This window comes from Salvelinus fontinalis, chromosome 13 (assembly GCF_029448725.1).
Source record: "Salvelinus fontinalis isolate EN_2023a chromosome 13, ASM2944872v1, whole genome shotgun sequence".
NCBI classification, from domain to species: domain Eukaryota; kingdom Metazoa; phylum Chordata; class Actinopteri; order Salmoniformes; family Salmonidae; genus Salvelinus; species Salvelinus fontinalis.
The window spans coordinates 40372747-40389674 of NC_074677.1; the positions used below are offsets into that span (position 1 = coordinate 40372747).

At 41.2% G+C, this 16928-nt stretch overlaps 1 protein-coding gene and 1 long non-coding RNA gene across 3 annotated transcripts in view; both read right to left on the minus strand.

Annotated features, from left to right (window-relative positions):
• Positions 1-1539: 1539 nt before the first annotated feature.
• On the minus strand, positions 1540-6414 carry LOC129868670 (uncharacterized). Its single transcript, XR_008761790.1, has 4 exons — positions 5628-6414; positions 4363-4507; positions 3201-3273; positions 1540-1634 (listed from the first exon to the last, which is right to left on the minus strand). It is a non-coding gene; the product is annotated as an uncharacterized LOC129868670 (long non-coding RNA).
• Positions 6415-7298: 884 nt separating this feature from the next.
• The window catches only part of LOC129868669 (bifunctional heparan sulfate N-deacetylase/N-sulfotransferase 1-like), a 105632-nt gene continuing 96002 nt past the window's right edge, over positions 7299-16928 (minus strand). For both annotated transcript variants that reach the window (XM_055942846.1, XM_055942847.1), the window contains 6 exons: positions 12911-13034; positions 12109-12283; positions 11623-11793; positions 11275-11384; positions 10618-10720; positions 7299-9939 (listed from right to left, as the gene is read on the minus strand). In XM_055942846.1, the coding sequence (XP_055798821.1) occupies positions 9820-9939; positions 10618-10720; positions 11275-11384; positions 11623-11793; positions 12109-12283; positions 12911-13034 (803 nt within the window). In that variant the 3' untranslated portion in view covers positions 7299-9819. The remainder of the gene's footprint in view (positions 9940-10617; positions 10721-11274; positions 11385-11622; positions 11794-12108; positions 12284-12910; positions 13035-16928) is intronic.

A 16928-nucleotide genomic window follows, 5' to 3' on the forward strand; every position in this document is an offset into this window, starting at 1 on the left:
CCAGGTGACTACCTCATGAAGCTGGTTGAGATAATTCAAAGCTGTCATCAAGAGTGTGCAAAGCTGTCATCAAGGCAAAGAATATAATTAGATTTTTTAAACAGTTTTTTTTGTTTACCGCATGATTCCATATGTGTTATTTCATAGTGCTGATGTATTCACTATTATTCTACAACTTAGAAAATATTTAAAAAAAATGAAAAACCCTGGAATGAGTAGGTGTGTCCAAACTTTTGACTAGTACTGTATATAGACTGATGGTATATATATACCATCAGTCTATATACAGTACCAGTCAAAAGTTGACACACCTACACATTCAAGGGTTTATATTTTTACTATTTTCTACGTTGCAGAAAAACAGGCTTTCCACTAGATGTTGGAACATTACTGCAGACAATTGCTTCCATTCAGCCAATTGCTTCCATTCAGCCACAAGAGCATTAGTGAGGTCAGACACTGATGTTGGGCGATTAGGCCTGGCTCACAGTCGACGTTCCTATTCATCCCAAAGGTGTTCGATGGGGTTGAGGTTAGGGCTCTGTGAAGGCCAATCAAGTTCTTCCACACCGATCTCGACAAACCATTTCTGTATGGACCTCACTTTGTGCATGGGGGCATTGTCATGTTGAAACAGGAAAGGGTCTTCCCCAAACTGTTGGAAGCACAGAATCATCTAAAATGTAATTATATGCTGTAGCGTTAAGATTTCCCTTAACTGGGACTAAGGGGCCTAGCCCAAACCATGAAAAACAGCCCCAGACCATTATTCCTCCTCCACCAAACTTTACAGATCGCACTATGCATTCGGGCAGGTAGCGTTCTCCTGGCATCTGCCAAACCCAGATTTGTCCATCGGACTGCCAGAAAGGTGAAGCGTGATTCATCACTCCAGAGTCCAATGGCAACAAGGTTTACACCACTCCAGCCGATGCTTGGTATTGCACATGGTGATCTTAGGCTTATGTGTGGCTGCTTGGCCATAGAAACCCATTTCACGAATCTCCCGATGAACAGTTATTGTGCTGAAGTTGCTTCCAGAGGCAGTTTGAAACTCGGTAGTGAATGTTGCAACCGAGGACAGATTATTTTTTACGCGCTACGCACTTCAGCACTCGGCGGTCCCGTTCTTTAAGCTTGTGTTCTACCACTTCATGGCTGAGACTTTGTAGCTCCTAGATGTTTCCACTTCACAATAGCAGCACTTACAGTTGACTGGGTCAGAAATTTGACGAACTGACCTGTTGGAAAGGTGGCATCCTATGACGGTGCCACATTGAGAGTCACTGAACTCTTCAGTACGGGCCATTCTACTGCCAATGTTTGTCTATGTAGATTGCATGGCTGCTCGATTTTATTTACCTGTCAGCAACGGGTGTCGCTGAAATAGCCGAATCCACTAATTTGAAGGGGTGTCCACATACTTTTGTAGTTTATGTAACAGGAGCATTATTTCAGTGATACTTAGTAGTCATGGTAATAAAACGTTCGAACAAACGACACAACACACTAAACACATTTAATCCAATTAATTACATTTTTTGCTCTCATCGCTTCTTAATTCAGCCATTTATTGTTGTAAGCCATTCCCACGTGTCCATTTGTTGAACCAGGGAAGCACTTCATGACAGAATCTGTGGAGAGAAAGCAACAAATCCAAATAAATAGCACATAGAACAGTTAGGGGTTGGGTTTGGGGTCATACATGTTTTTTTTTCAAACCTTTATGTGAAAAGCTTATCAGATTCAGTTGAATAAGAAGTCCTTGACCATTAATGCCCTATTTGCAATGATTAAATTAACTTCTTGACACTAGGAGGCAGAATTTTTATGTTTGGAAAAATAACGTTCCCAAAGTAAATGGCCTATTTCTCAGGCCCAGATGCTAGAATATGCATATAATTGACATATTAGGATAGAAAACACAATAAAGTTTCCAAAACTGTCAAAATATTGTCTGTGAGTATAACAGAACTGATTTTGCAGGCGAAAACCTGAGGAAATCCAACCCGGAAGTGCCTCTTATTTTGAAAAATCCCTGTTCCATTGCCTGCCTATCCTCCATTTAAAGGGATATCAACCAGATTCCTTTTCCAATGGCTTCCACAGGTTGTGAATAGTCTTTAGACATAGTTTCAAGCTTTTATTCTGAAAAATGAGCGAGATTTATCAGATCGTGTCAGTGTCCTTGGTTAGTTCTTCCGCGCGAAAGTGGTAGCTCGACATTTTATTTCTGTCTTGTATTGAATACTTTATCCTCCGGTTGAAATATTATCGATTATTTATGTTAAAAACAACCTGAGGATTGATTATAAAAACGTTTCACATGTTTCTACGAACTTTACGGATACTATTTGGAATTTTCGTCTGCCCTTCATGACCGGCACGAGCCTGTGGATTACTGAACATAATGCGCAAACCAAATGGAGGTTTTTGGATACAAAAATCATCTTTATCGAACAAAAGGAACATTTATTGTGTAACTTGGGAGTCTCGTGAGTGCAAACATCCGAAGATCATCAAAGGTAAGCGATTAATTTGATTGCTTTTCTGACTTTCGTGACCAATATTTATTGCTGCTAGGTGTTCGTAATGTTTTGTCTAGTGATCGATAAACTCACACAAACGCTTGGATTGCTTTCGCAGTAAAGCATATTTTCAAAATCGGACACGACAGTTGTATTATCAACAAGCTAAGCTGTGTTTTGCTATATTGCACTTGTGATTTCATGGAAATAAATATTTTTAGCAATTTTTTTTATAAATTTGGCGCTCTGCAATTCAGCGGTTGTTGATGACAATTATCCCACTAAAGGGATCCGTGCGCCAAGAGGTTTTAAGGGATAGTTCACTTTTTTACACCTTATAGTCAGTAAGATGGTTCCTTACCCTGAAAGTAGTCCATGGGCCAGGAGAAACTGTAATCCATGGTTCAAGGATTTTTAAATAGCCACTATTAACTTGAGGGGATTTAGCAATCTGACTATAAACTCTAAAAAAGTAAACTATCCCTTTAACATCTTAAATTTGTTGAATGGGGGAAAAAAAAGAAATCTCGAGATCAGTGTCTGGAATAATATTCACCATTCTTTCTGCCATGAGTCATTTAGAAGTGATATTATTTTTTAAACAATATCATGACGATACCTGCACACTGTCAAATGCTTATTTGTAATCGATGAAGAAAACAACCTACTCACCGGTTATTGTTATCACTTTTTCAGGATCCAATCTGTCTTTGTTCCCCCATCTTCTTCCATTTTAGCTTTGCAACTTAGAATTGTTCAAAATAAACATGTTCAATGTGTCATGATTAATGACACAGCCAAATATTTAAGTTTGAGTTAGGTCTAAAGATAATGACTCTGGTTTAGCTGTACAATGCTACAAATAATACATACATATATATACATACTTTACCACAGCCATGGATGTCGATTAAGGGAGCCCCCCCCACACCTCTCTGATTCAGAGGGGTTGGGTTAAATGCGGAAGACACATATATTTTTTATTTTATTTTATTTTTTAAATTAATTTTAACCCCTTTTCTCCCCAATTTTCGTGGTATCCAATCGCTAGTAATTACTATCTTGTCTCATCGCTACAACTCCCGTACGTGCTCGGGAGAGACGAAGGTCGAAAGCCATGCGTCCTCCGAGGCACAACCCAACCAAGCCGCACTGCTTCTTAACACAGCGCGCCTCCAACCCGGAAGCCAGCCGCACCAATGTGTCGGAGGAAACACCGTGCACCTGGCCCCCTTGGTTAGCACGCACTGCGCCCAGCCCGCCACAGGAGTCGCTGGAGCGCGATGAGACAAGGAAATCCCTACCGGCCAAACCCTCCCTAACCCGGACAACGCTAGCCCAATTGTGCGTCGCCCCACGGACCTCCCGGTCGCGTCCGGCTGCGACAGAGCCTGGGGGCGAACCCAGAGACTCTGGTGGCGCAGTTAGCACTGCGATGCAGTGCCCTAGACCACTGCACCACCCGGGAGGCCCCTGGAAGACACATTTCAGTTGAATGCATGTACAACTGACTAGGTATCCCCCTTTCCCTTTCCATAGTCCCATAGAATTAGAATGAGTAAAACGGACAGTGTTGGTTTGCGTGAACAGCAACTAGCCTCTTTCACAGGCGATGTGCCAACGGTTACCTGTTATCCTTATATGTGCATTCTGAGATGGAGACCCCCAAAAAATGACCCAATGTGATTAGATCTTCTTCAAACTTGGAGATGAAATTTGACTGAGCCTGAACATACTTCTCCATCACCTGCAAGGCCCAGCCCTTCCATGATCTAAGGGCCTATGCCCCTTATAGTCATTCTAATTCTACGGTCTATACAATCTCTTTACATACCTCTCAGGTTGCACTTCAGCAACATGTCAACATTAAAAGCACCCAACAGCGCTCTTGCCATGTCAGTGGAACTGTTGACCTAGTTGCATGACCGCCCTCCAGACGAATTTGGAACCGTAACTTTTGAGCCTGGGTGAATTTTGATCTGCAAAACATGAATAATTCAGTCGGATACTGTAAAAGACTAGAACGTACTGTAAGTACAGTAACATAATACATTCTCTTTATTTAAAATAGTCATGCTAGCTAATACATTGACTTGTATTTAAAAATACACCATTATCTTAACCTCAGTATATATATACGTTAACAATGATCAATAAAAATAAATACACATAAGTAAGCCTGTTTTAACCTTTTTAGCTAAATAAAAAATAAACCAAATCAGCCATCTCAATACTGAGCAAGCCTACGGTAGCACCAAGCTAATAGCAACCCTATAGACTTGACAGGCTAGTGTTAGCGCAGTTAGCTTAGCGTTAGTGTATACCGTTTAAAAAATGAAATAAAACAACTGTAATATATAACACTTGAAATCTGGAGATGTCAGGGTATAGAAAATATAAACGGAGTAGAAAAGAAACCACAATATTACCTCAGAGAAGCTATGAATCAATAAATTCAAACCAGAATATTAGCTGGCAGCATTTCTTCATGTTATTCTATGGGCTAGGCTAGCTTGGCCGCAAACCCAGTCATCTCTATGCCAAGATCGCTTACAGTTTTCACTCGATCAATTTACACATTTAAACTTTACAAGTTCAACATAAAAGGTAAATATCACTCAGAACACCATTTAGTCTACAACATTTTCTATAAATAATGTGCTTGTTTACAGTAGCGGTGCGTGGGTCAAATCACTGGGGAAGCCAAGCCAGAAAAAAGCTATATTACAACCTACTGTATGTGTTGTGATAACTGTGTTGTTTGCTCTGTAACCTGTTAGTTCATATACCCTGCGACCATGATATAGGCTTAAGGCCGAGACAATAAGAAGACACAGTGGCAGAATAAATTCAACCACACCTTTGTTTCATCACAAAACTGAAATCAGAAGAGCAACCTCTGTCCGGTGAAATCCATAAAGCACATTGCATGTAACAAACAGTTATGTAACAAACAAAACCATTTCAACTTTAACATTATCAAATTACCTATGCTTAGTCTAATACATTGACAACTAAAAGATACTAAAAACAATTTAGTCCAATCAACATAAGCTAAATATGATTTGGCTGAATACACTGCTTGTGTACACCACACACCTGTTTAACAGAACAAAGACAAAGTAGACAGGAGGAGAAACGTCCAGTTGTCACAGACTTCTTCGAGTGTTGGTGAGGGAAGGGGAGCCGCTCATACCGCGCCCCCTGCTGTTGGCAATATGCATAAACGATTCCCAATGGAAATTCTCGAGGACTCAGTCCAAAATAATAGGGAATTACAACCCTACTGCAGTCATTAGTTAGAACAATAATATCCAAACCATATTTTATAAATCCAATGTGATGCCATAACCTTATGGGCAGCCACAACTACAGTATGACAATAAACAGGTTTCTGTGCATTTTCAAAACTTGTACATAAATTATAAACCTACAATAGTTATCCACGCCATGTCAATCTATTCTCAAAATGTTGGCAAGTATCATCTACAGTAGCTACAAGAAACAAAGTAGTAATAATGTTGCCTAACACCAAATGCAATGACTAAATAATGAATCCCTACATGTGAGATGTATGTATGGTTTTTAAATATATGCTATGTAAAAAAAACTTTTATGGAAAACATTTCAAAGCAATAAATCCATTGAACAAAAGAATAATCTACGTACATTTTGCATATTGAAAATATATATCAATATTAAAAAATGTATGGGGGTTGTGAGATTTATATGAGTTTTAAATATATGATAATATATTTTAAATTGTCTGTCACGTTCTTTGATATTTATGGGCATACATTACTTTTCCCTATCCTATTCCGGCAGGATTCAGCTCAAATGAAGCACTGGATTTACTGTTATATGACAGCTAAGAAGACAATTTACAGTCACTCACCACGTTTCCGTCCAGTTTTTATGAAAGTAAATTCATATCTTATTTTGAAAAAATCACGACAGCTGTGATAGAAACAGGTAGTTTCGGTACAATTTTATAAATGCCGACATAATTTGTTTGACATGGGATCTTTTTGTGTCGGTGAAATTAATTGACATAAATTGTGGTGGAAACGCCCTTATGCGCAAATGTTATATAATAACCATCAGATCGAAGTAAACTTGGAGTCAACGCGATGATATGGTGTGTGGTCCTCCCAATACGACTCAGGACACCATGCAGTCTATTAGGCTACAGATGAAGTTATGAACTTCACAGGGTGGTGAAAGTGCACGATGATTTTGATGCTCCTTTCCCATATATATCAAGGGTCTTATTCTGGTGACATGATTGATGCTTGCCTGCCGTTTGACAAATAAAACTATTCTCGCTCTTATCCATAAACTAGCCTACCCGCACTGTATCTGCGTGCTGTTGGTTAGAGCTCAAATGCCAGGACCAGAGTAGCTGTATTTGCTATTTCACGCAAAACACGGTAGAATTGACTCGGTAAAATTTTAAATGCGACGGAAACACATTGAACTTTTATTATTCGGTACATGAACATTTAAGTGAAAAAACAACAACATTTCTGCACTGTCATCACGCACTGACTTTTATCCGCAACAAATCCGTTTAGTGCGAAAATGCGCATATTTTCTTTATGATTTTTATTATATTCGCATGAAAATCTGTCGCCAATTGGGTGAAACCTCGTTTGTGTGCCACATTGTCTTACACAGCTTTTACGGTGAGTCCCTGTCCTGCTCTTATCATATTACATACTCCAAAATATCGTCGTCAACTACATGGAAAATTTAAATGCATGACAAAAGTTTAAAAGACAGTGGTTTCTTTATTTGTAAATTAAAAATCAAAAATATTAGCTACAAACAATAAAAAAATATTAACAACAATTGGTTGATTGTACAGTCCAGATGATTATCATGTCCTTATAGTTAATGAATGATCACTACTCAATGTCCAACATTATCATACAGAGTGAAATTCACTGGGACTTCGGCTGAGTGAGTGGGGTAAAGAAGGAACTGCCCAGACATGGGAACTCGCTCGGCCCATCTCCTGACCGTAGTGTCTAGGCTCAAACAACACAACACCCTCCCTGATACTCTGAACCAGAACACTTGTACTTTATATTGCATTGTAAAACGGCTCAAAAGCAAAAGGAAATGACGAGACAAAGGATTTGTGAATATATTACAGCTCCTTGAACAAATTGAAATGAGAGCAGCATTTGTGTCACCACACAAGGTGCATGATTCAGTACCTTAAATACAATTAATCTAGAATGGACCCATAAGACCACACTTCTTTACAAGGGTCCAGGTAATACAAAATGCTAAATGGACCCTCATATTCTGGAGCACTGCAAAATCCCTCACACAAACAAGGACTGTTCTCTTTAACAGGAAAGTTGTACCAAAACCTTCTTCTTACATCGTGTTGAGAAATAAATATTGTGCTTCTAGGAGAGCATGGATTCAGAGTAGATCATGTATTTGTACATACCGGATTGTAATACAACAAAGAAACATTAACCTCCCAGATATGTTCATAGTATTCGTATATGCATCCATAGCAACTGACAGGAGATAAAATGAAGTGAGTTTACATTCCTATAACCTTGACTAATAAACTGAGAGAAGAAAAGGCTCTCAATGTCTCCTGTATAGAACACCCCAGCTCCTCCAGAGGGTGGGATTAACCGTCTTGAATTTGCAGCTTCAAATCCAATTTCACCTCTTAATTCTCCCAAAGTCTTTGCAGAACACACCTGATTGGACACTATGAAGTGGGCTAGGACTATAAGCTGCGTTGATGAATAATGTCCGAGGATGACATGGGACAGTGTGAACCTTTAAGAGCCATCCTACACGGAAGGATAAGGACCACTTCTTACAGGCCGCCAGTTACACTACCAACTGATCCAGTGGGCTTGGGTTCAAAGGGCATACTAAACCAACCACTGCAGAGCTAGAGATATGTTGCTGTGACCGACGCTCCTCTGGTGTTGGTTTGACCACAACATGTGGCAAAGCCATTCCAAGCGGAAGGGAAGACGGTGTTGTCTGTAACTGGAGACTAGGAGACAAGGGCTAGGGGTACCAGTATCCTTCCCCAGTGGAGCCGATCAAAAGATATCCTTGTATTCTGCACTCACCTATTGTACAGGCACAAAAGGAGTAACCGATCAGATGACAGAATGAATAGGGAAGTGATTAAGCTCTAGTCAGCTGAGTTGGGAAAGACTAGAAATCAACATCCTGCTCTATTAGCGGGAAATCAAGAGACGTGCTCGGTACAGTAACAAGTTGGATGGCGACGAGGATGCCCGTCTCCTTGGAGTGAAATTGCAATATCCACTTTAAGGCCTTTAAAACATGCAGCTACATTTTTCATGTCACATTTACGTTCAGTTTGTAGTGTACTCTACAGACATGGTAGGGTCCAGCTGTATTTAGGAATGGGTTTCATTATTTCATTATTAAGGCAGTTACGACCAAGGACAACGTTCCACTGACCAATACAAAGCAAGCTGGTCTCATTTGGAATTGAAGGTCTTAAAGACCAAAAGGGGATTTGACTTGATAAAGGTCAAGTGTCGGTGTGGTCTGTGGGAGCAATTCATGGACTCCAGTTATGTTTTCAGATGAACACAGATTAAAAACATGGGACAGTTGAAAGGAACATACAATGCTCGAAAGACGCATCGTGCAACCATAACAGCTCGGAAAGAAATACAGACATCCAGCAGTATATGAGTGTTAATGATTAAAATATAAATTCAGAAATACTTTCAAATTAACATTCCACTCCGGCACTTGAATATCCATTATTGGCTAGTGTATTTTTCCATAACTGGCACAGAGAAACAAAGTCTTTCTCCGCCCTCTGCAAAGCGTACAGAGAGTGAGTGTGTCTGCCTGTCTGTGTGAGAGACCGAATAACAACATTGGTTCTCCTTGAGGAAATGATACATCTCTTTGATCCCTCCCTCCTCTCTCTTGGCCCCAGCGTTGCTGTGTGCATGTGCCCATGGTCAAGACGGGCACTTTGTCATTCTTTCTGAGAAAGAAATGGAACAATCCTAAACACAGTTCATGTCTCTCCTTCACCCCTGCCTCTTTTCCCTTCTGAGGCCCACACCCCAAACTGGGGTCGCTGGGGGCCACTGGGTTGAGTGGGCATGGAGGGCCTGCTGTGTCTCTCCTGCTTCCTCAGCTCCTGGTCACCCCGTGTGGCGCTGGCTGGCTGGAGCGGAGGGGAGAGTGCACCCCCTATGTGTGGGCAGGTTGGGGTGGCGTCTCTGTCCTTGTGTCCCCGGCCATGCTGAGGCTACCTGGTGTGGATCAGCTCCTCCCTGAGCCAGCTGGGCAGAGGCTGGCCCATCTTATAGAGCAGCTTGGACAGCTCTATGTTGTGGTCCCTGTAATGCTCCCTAAGGAAGGCGCGAGACTGCCACAGGATGAGAGAGAGAGAGAGGGGGAGAGAGCGAGTCAAATATAGGGCCATATAGTTACAAGAAAAAATTGAATAGACCAATACATAATTTATAGCTCCCACCCACAGTAGCTGCCCATTTAGGTGGTGCTCAAATTATATACAAATATTCAATGTTATCATGAATATCTAACTTTTATGCACAGGGCACAATACCACATTACATATGATCTGTAGTTAACGTAGTGTGCAGAGATTTTTTGCCCAGATACTGAACAACTCAGGCAGCGGGCACTGCAGCTCTGTGAGTCTCATGAGCCCTGCCATTCTGACTGCAGCAGAGAGAAAAATCACCCGCCATTACCCAGCTAATTACCTCCGAGGTGTCTGTGCCAAAACAGTCAAGGTAACTTCAAGGACCTGAGCTGTGCCCACTGCCCACCCTGCCCCCCTCACAACCCCTCTCTATGTCTGCTCATTAGACACTCTGCCCGATCTGGTGGCTTTCCAAACACAGCCTGAAAGGAGCGGAGTCTGTCACAGACAAGCAACGATAAAGCAGCACTGACTGTTAGAAATAAATATTTTGTTCTTCTATAAAATCTAAAAATACTTGCTTTTCAAGGTGACAAAAGTGAAATAAGTGTTGAATAATTTAATCCACTTCTCTTTAGGGAAAGGTTCATAACTTACATCTGTGTCCATGTCGGGGTATCTCCGTCCTTTACTCTTGCCCAAGCATTTGGTCTTCCCCCCATCTAACAACTGGCACCAGAACCCTTTTTTGGGATCAAACCTGGAACAGAGGAACGCAGAACCATAAAACGGAGGAGGGCCAGTCAAAATGATGAAAATAAATTCCCAACCTAATCAAAAAGGGAACATCCTGAACAGATGGTTTGCGGCTCTTCGTGTTTAGAGAAGAGACGCGGGACAAAACATATCCATTGTCTACAGAGGATGTGGCCGACAGATGTTGCTGTTTACAAGGATGGCTGAGTGATTATGTGGTCAAGCATCAGAGACAGAAACAGAGATATATGGGGGGGCTGGAGACCAGGGGGAGGCAGAAGAAAGGGAATAGGTTGGCAGAGAGATGTCAAAGCGATGGTAATCCCTCCAGAAGGGAACATTCTGAAAATCACATCAAAGCTGTTCACAAAGCAAGCACCTCTGCTCTAAACAGGAAAGATAGGCTCCTGCAAACCACACCGGTGTCGACCAGCTCAATGCATTAATACGCATAATGTTACATTTCACAGCGGTTAGGGAAACAAAAGCCTTCATTTGCCATGTGTTGGCTCCAGCAAGTGGGTCTACAGTGTGTCGAAGCCCGAATAAGACACTCACGCTAGAATCTTGTGGTAGTTCAGTGTGTTTGTCAGCCCAAGGAACTTCTGGATCTTGTCCATCAAGGCAAAAGGCTCTGTTCTCAGCACCTGACCATCCAGAACCAGAATCTGAGGAACCAGTTACAACAGCACAGTAGGTCAGATAGACTAGGTGAGCGGTCTTAAATTCAACACCAACAACAGTCTACACACACACACACACACACACACAGTACTAAACACGTTCATATAGTATATACAGACTGAATAAATGTTTGTTTCCATTTAACCACATGCTTATGCACAATCCCTGTAAACACACACGAGTATAAACAGGCACACCTGGGACCCAGATGACCAAACGTACCTGGCTGGGGTGGTAGTGGTTGAGCCAGCGGCCCAGATGGGTGGCGTACCAGCCCGGTACCAGACAGCGGTTCTGGAGCACCCGCAGCTTGATGGGGGCATTGCGGCCAGCAGTGATGACGTCATGGAAAGTATACTTCAGGGCGACCGAGTCACCATGGGCACGTTGGTGCTGGGGCAGAACAGACAGATATGACGTCACAGTCAGCCCACCTTGCCAGATATCTCCAGAGTGCTGTGTCCTTGCAGAGGGCATTCCAACTCATTTCACACTCCTACAAACCGGTACATCACCTATTTCTATACCAGCATATTAGATACTTTATTTGCAAGCTCAAGGGAAATCAGCAATGCGGCTGACCTGGAAAAGGAGTGAAGCTACCCTGAAGCCACCCACAGCATTTCACCCAATTCCTATCCCTATAATAGAGTCTGGCGTTGGAAATGGAACGATGGGAAGTGTTTTTTCTCTGGGATGGAGGCTCACCTGGTACCATGAGTAGGCCCTGTCTGCAGGGTTGATGAGGATGGTGATGATTTTAGCCTTGGGCAGGAGGGCGGCTGTACGGCGTGCAGCCACCTCCGAGTCAAAGTAGTTGGCGCTCTTCTCAAAGTAGAAGTCTGAGCTGGTGTTGGAGGGTAGGGGAAAGTACTCCATGTACCTGTTCCAGCGAGGACAAACAGACAGAGCAGTTTGAACCGGATTAGATGAATCGGTCACCAAAAGACAATTTGGTTATCACCATTTAAAAGTACAACAATTGCCTGACAAAAAGGATCTAAGGGTCAGAATGATTCAAGATAAACAAATGTCATTCTTGTCCGTATAACAAATACCAACATCCTACGTAAACAGACTAGTTTAATGTTTCATCAATAACTACGAAAATGATGAAATGTTCTGGATAAAACATATGACTGCGTCGGCATAAACCAGTCACTAGCTGAAAGAGACCAATTTTCCACAACCGAGCCCACCACACATTAATACAATGGTCTGCTTTCTGTTAATCAATGATTGAGCTCAGAGGGGGATGAACCAAAGCCTCTGCCTTTGAAGGATGAAACATTCCACTAAAGCCAAAAATATTAACTGGAATATGTCTCAAAACAGTTGGTTTAATACACTATGAAAAGCATGGCGGGTTAACATTAGCGATTTCTCTTTCCATTCTAACATGCTGCCCCCAAAACCCAACCAGGAATGTTGGAAATGTCTTGGAGAAGAGGAATTAGTGCCAGAGTGGTGGTAATGAAAATGATAAAGTAGGACAAGGGAAGTCACATACCAGTCGATGCCTCTGTGGTAGTTGTGGCCATTGAAGAACTGGATCTCCTCAAAGGTCTCTTTGCTGGGGTAGTTACTAGTCAGATCAGGATGCATCCCCAGGAACAGATACAGGGCTGTGGTGCCTGCACAAAGACCAGCAGTTTTCATGAGTATTGCTGATACAAATATCCAATATAGATACTATTAGACGATGTAAATACATGTTAGATATTAGACATAGTCCCTTCAGAAAGTATTCGCACCACTTCAGTTTTTCCAAATTTTGTTGTGTTACAAAGTGGGATAAAATATATTTCATTCTCATTTTTGGTCAACGATCGACACAAAATACTCTACAATGTCAAAGTGGGAGAAGAATTCTAACATGTATTAAAAATGAAAAATAAAACACTAATATAGCTTTATTAGATTTTTATTTATTTTATTTATTTTACCGTTATTTTACCAGGTAAGTTGACTGAGAACACGTTCTCATTTGCAGCAACGACCTGGGGAATAGTTACAGGGGAGAGGAGGGGGATGAATGAGCCAATTGTAAACTGGGGATTATTAGGTGACCATGATGGTTTGAGGGCCAGATTGGGAATTTAGCCAGGACACCGGGGTTAACACCCCTACTCTTACGATAAGTGCCATGGGATCTTTAATGACCTCAGAGAGTCAGGACACCCGTTTAACGTCCCATCCGAAAGACGGCCCCCTACACAGGGCAATGTCCCCAATCACTGCCCTGGGGCATTGGGATATATTTTAGACCAGAGGAAAGAGTGCCTCCTACTGGCCCTCCAACACCACTTCCAGCAGCATCTGGTCTCCCATCCAGGGACTGACCAGGACCAACCCTGCTTAGCTTCAGAAGCAAGCCAGCAGTGGTATGCAGGGTGGTATGCTGCTGGCCGATTAGTATTCGATGTCGTGAATAGTATTCAATGTCGTGAATAGTATTCAATGTCGTCTTGGTAAGAAACTCCAGTGTATATTTGGCCTTGTGTTTTAGGTTATTGTCCTGCTGAAAGGTGAATTCATCTCCCCGTGTCTGTTAGAAAGCAGACTGAACCTGGTTTTCCTTTAGGATTTTGCCTAGTCTTTGCCGATAACAAGCATACCCACAAAATGATGCAGCCACCAACATTCTTGAAAACATGAGTGGCACTCCGATGTGTTTTTTGGGGGATTTTCCCAAACATAACTTTTCGTCCTGAATACAAAGGGTTAATTTATTTGACACATTTTTTACTTTAGTGCCTTGTTAAACAGGATGCATGTTTTGGAATATTTTATTCTGTACATGCTTCCTTCTTTTTACTCTGTCAGTTAAGTTAGTATTGTGGAGTAATTACAATGTTGATCCATCCTGTTGTTTTCTCCAATCACAGCCATTAAACTCTGTAATTGACTGGAAACCCCGAGTGGTTTCCTTCCTCTTTGGCAATAGAGTTAGTAGTAGTGACTGGGTGTATTGATACACCATCCAAAGCCTAATTAATAACCATTCTCAAAGGGATATTCAGTGTATTTAAAAAAAAAAAACATCTACCAATTGGTGCACTTCTTTACAAGGCATTGAAAAACCTCCTTGGTCTTTGTGGTTGAAATTCACTACTCGATTGAGGGACCTTACAGATAATTGTATGTGTGATAATTGTATGTGTGGGGTAGAGAGACTGGGTAGTCATTAAAAAAAAAAAAGAAAAAAAAGAAAAAAAAAAAAGAAATCAGGTTAACCACAATTATTGAACACAGAATGGGTCAATACAACTTATGTGATTTGTTAAGCACATTTTTTTCTCCTGAACTTAAGTCGCTCTGGATAAGAGCGTCTGCTAAATGACTTAAATGTAAATGTAACTTATTTAGGCTTGCTATGAAGGGGTTGAATACTTACTGACTCAAGAGATATCAGATTTTCATTTTTTTATTGATTTCCAAAAAGTTCTACAAACAAAATTCCACTTTGACATTATGGGGTATTGTGCGTAGATCAGTGACACAACATCTCAATTTAATACATTTTAAATTCAGGCTGTAACAAAATGTGGGGAAAAAAATCAAGGGGGTGAATACTTTGAAGGAACTGTAAATGCCAGGGGTGTATAGTACTTAAGTAAAAATACTTTAGAGTATTACTTAAGTCGTTTTTGAGGGTATCTGTACTTTACTTTTTATATTTTTGACAACTTTTACTTTATTACATTCCTAAAGAAAATAATGTACTTTTTACTCCATACTTTTTCCCTGACACCCAAAATTACCCGTTACATTATGACAGGAAAATAGTCCAATTCATGCACTTATCAAAGAGAACATCCCTGGTCATCCCTACTGCCTCTGATCTGATGGACTCACTAAAAACAAATGCTTAGTTTGTAAATTATGTCTGAGTGTTGGAGTGTGCCCCTGGCTATCCGTCAATTAAAATGTAAAAAAATAATAATGCCGTCTGGTTTGCTTAATAAGGAATTTGAAATGGTTTATACTTTTACTTTTGACACTTAAGTATATTTAAAACCAAATCATTTTAGTCTTACTCAAGTAGTATTTTACTGGGTGACTTTCACTCGAGTCATTTTCTATTAAGGTATGACAATTTTTCACTTTTCCCACCACTGGTAAATGCTAAAAAATTTGATATTTCTGGTTATTTACCACAGCTATTTACTACCCATCTGAAATGTGCTATAGCTTTAAATAGCAACAGGTCTAGCTAGAGGCTGAGAGCCCAAAACACTACTAAGTAAGAGATAAAGTGCCAGGTAAAGAGGAGTGGTGGATGTGAAGTTGACAGACAAGATGGCTGACGAGACTATAGTGAATGCTGGTGCAGTTTGATAATTACAATGGTGAAATGTGTACATTTACTCAGACCCAACCCACTAATCCGTTTTTATTGAAAAGGTTAACATGGCCGTTTTACAGAAGTCTCAGGAGGGCTATCGCTCCCTTAAGACATCTTTAAGAAGTTTAATTAGGCTACGCACTAAACCTGAAATTCCCATTTAGTGGGAAGCAGTCAAGGTTACAATAAAACCCAATGACTGACTGCTTGCCTGCCTCTGTGGTGATCCTATAAATTAAATAAAGTGTATGACACTCCGTAAATGACTGCCCAGATGCCAATTATCCATCCCTTCTCTCCTTGCTGTCAATAAACAGAGGGTCAAGGCTGTTCCATGTCAGGCAGAGAAGCGCTTGTCCTTCTGCTGCAGTGGATCTAGTACAGTTAGTCTACACACCACTAGGGTATGGCTATCTGAGACACAGTGCATTATCTATAACCCCCTAGCTTCACCTGGAACGAGCTCAGGTCACGTCTCTCTGGATGTACAGGTAACTGCCAAAATAAAGGAAACACTTGAGTAAATGAGGGATACAAAGTATGTTGAAAGCAGGTGATTCTACACAGGTGTGGTTCCTGAGTTAATTAAGCAACTAACATCCAATCATGCTTAAGGTCATGTATAAAAATGCCCGGTTGCCCATTATTTTGGCTATCATGGCTAGAAGATGTCTCAGTTACTTTGAAAGAGGGGTCTCAAAGGAGTATAGGGGGTTTAAATGGTGTTTGTGTCTCAGTCACCAGATCTGAACTCAATTTGAACACTTTTGGGAGATTCTGGAGCGGTGCCTGAGATGGCGTTTTCCACCACCATCAACAAAACACAAAATTATGGAATTTCTTGTGGAAGAATGGTGTCGCATCCCTGTAACAGAGTTCCAGACAATTGTAGAATCTATGCCAAGGCGCATTGAAGCTGTTCAGGCGGCTCGTGGTTGCCCAACGCCCTATTAAGACACTATGTTGGTGTTTCCCTTATTTTGACAGTTACCTGTACGTTAAATGATGACCCCAGAGGAAATTGCTGCCACTATTTCAACGTAATTTCCTGTCATGGAACCTAAATGTGCATTTCCGCTCTACCTCTGAGGGATGGCGAAGGCTTCTTATACATATTCACAAATTGGGAGAGGGAATTTCCACGTGGCGTTGACAAACATCCACAAATAGGGCACTGACA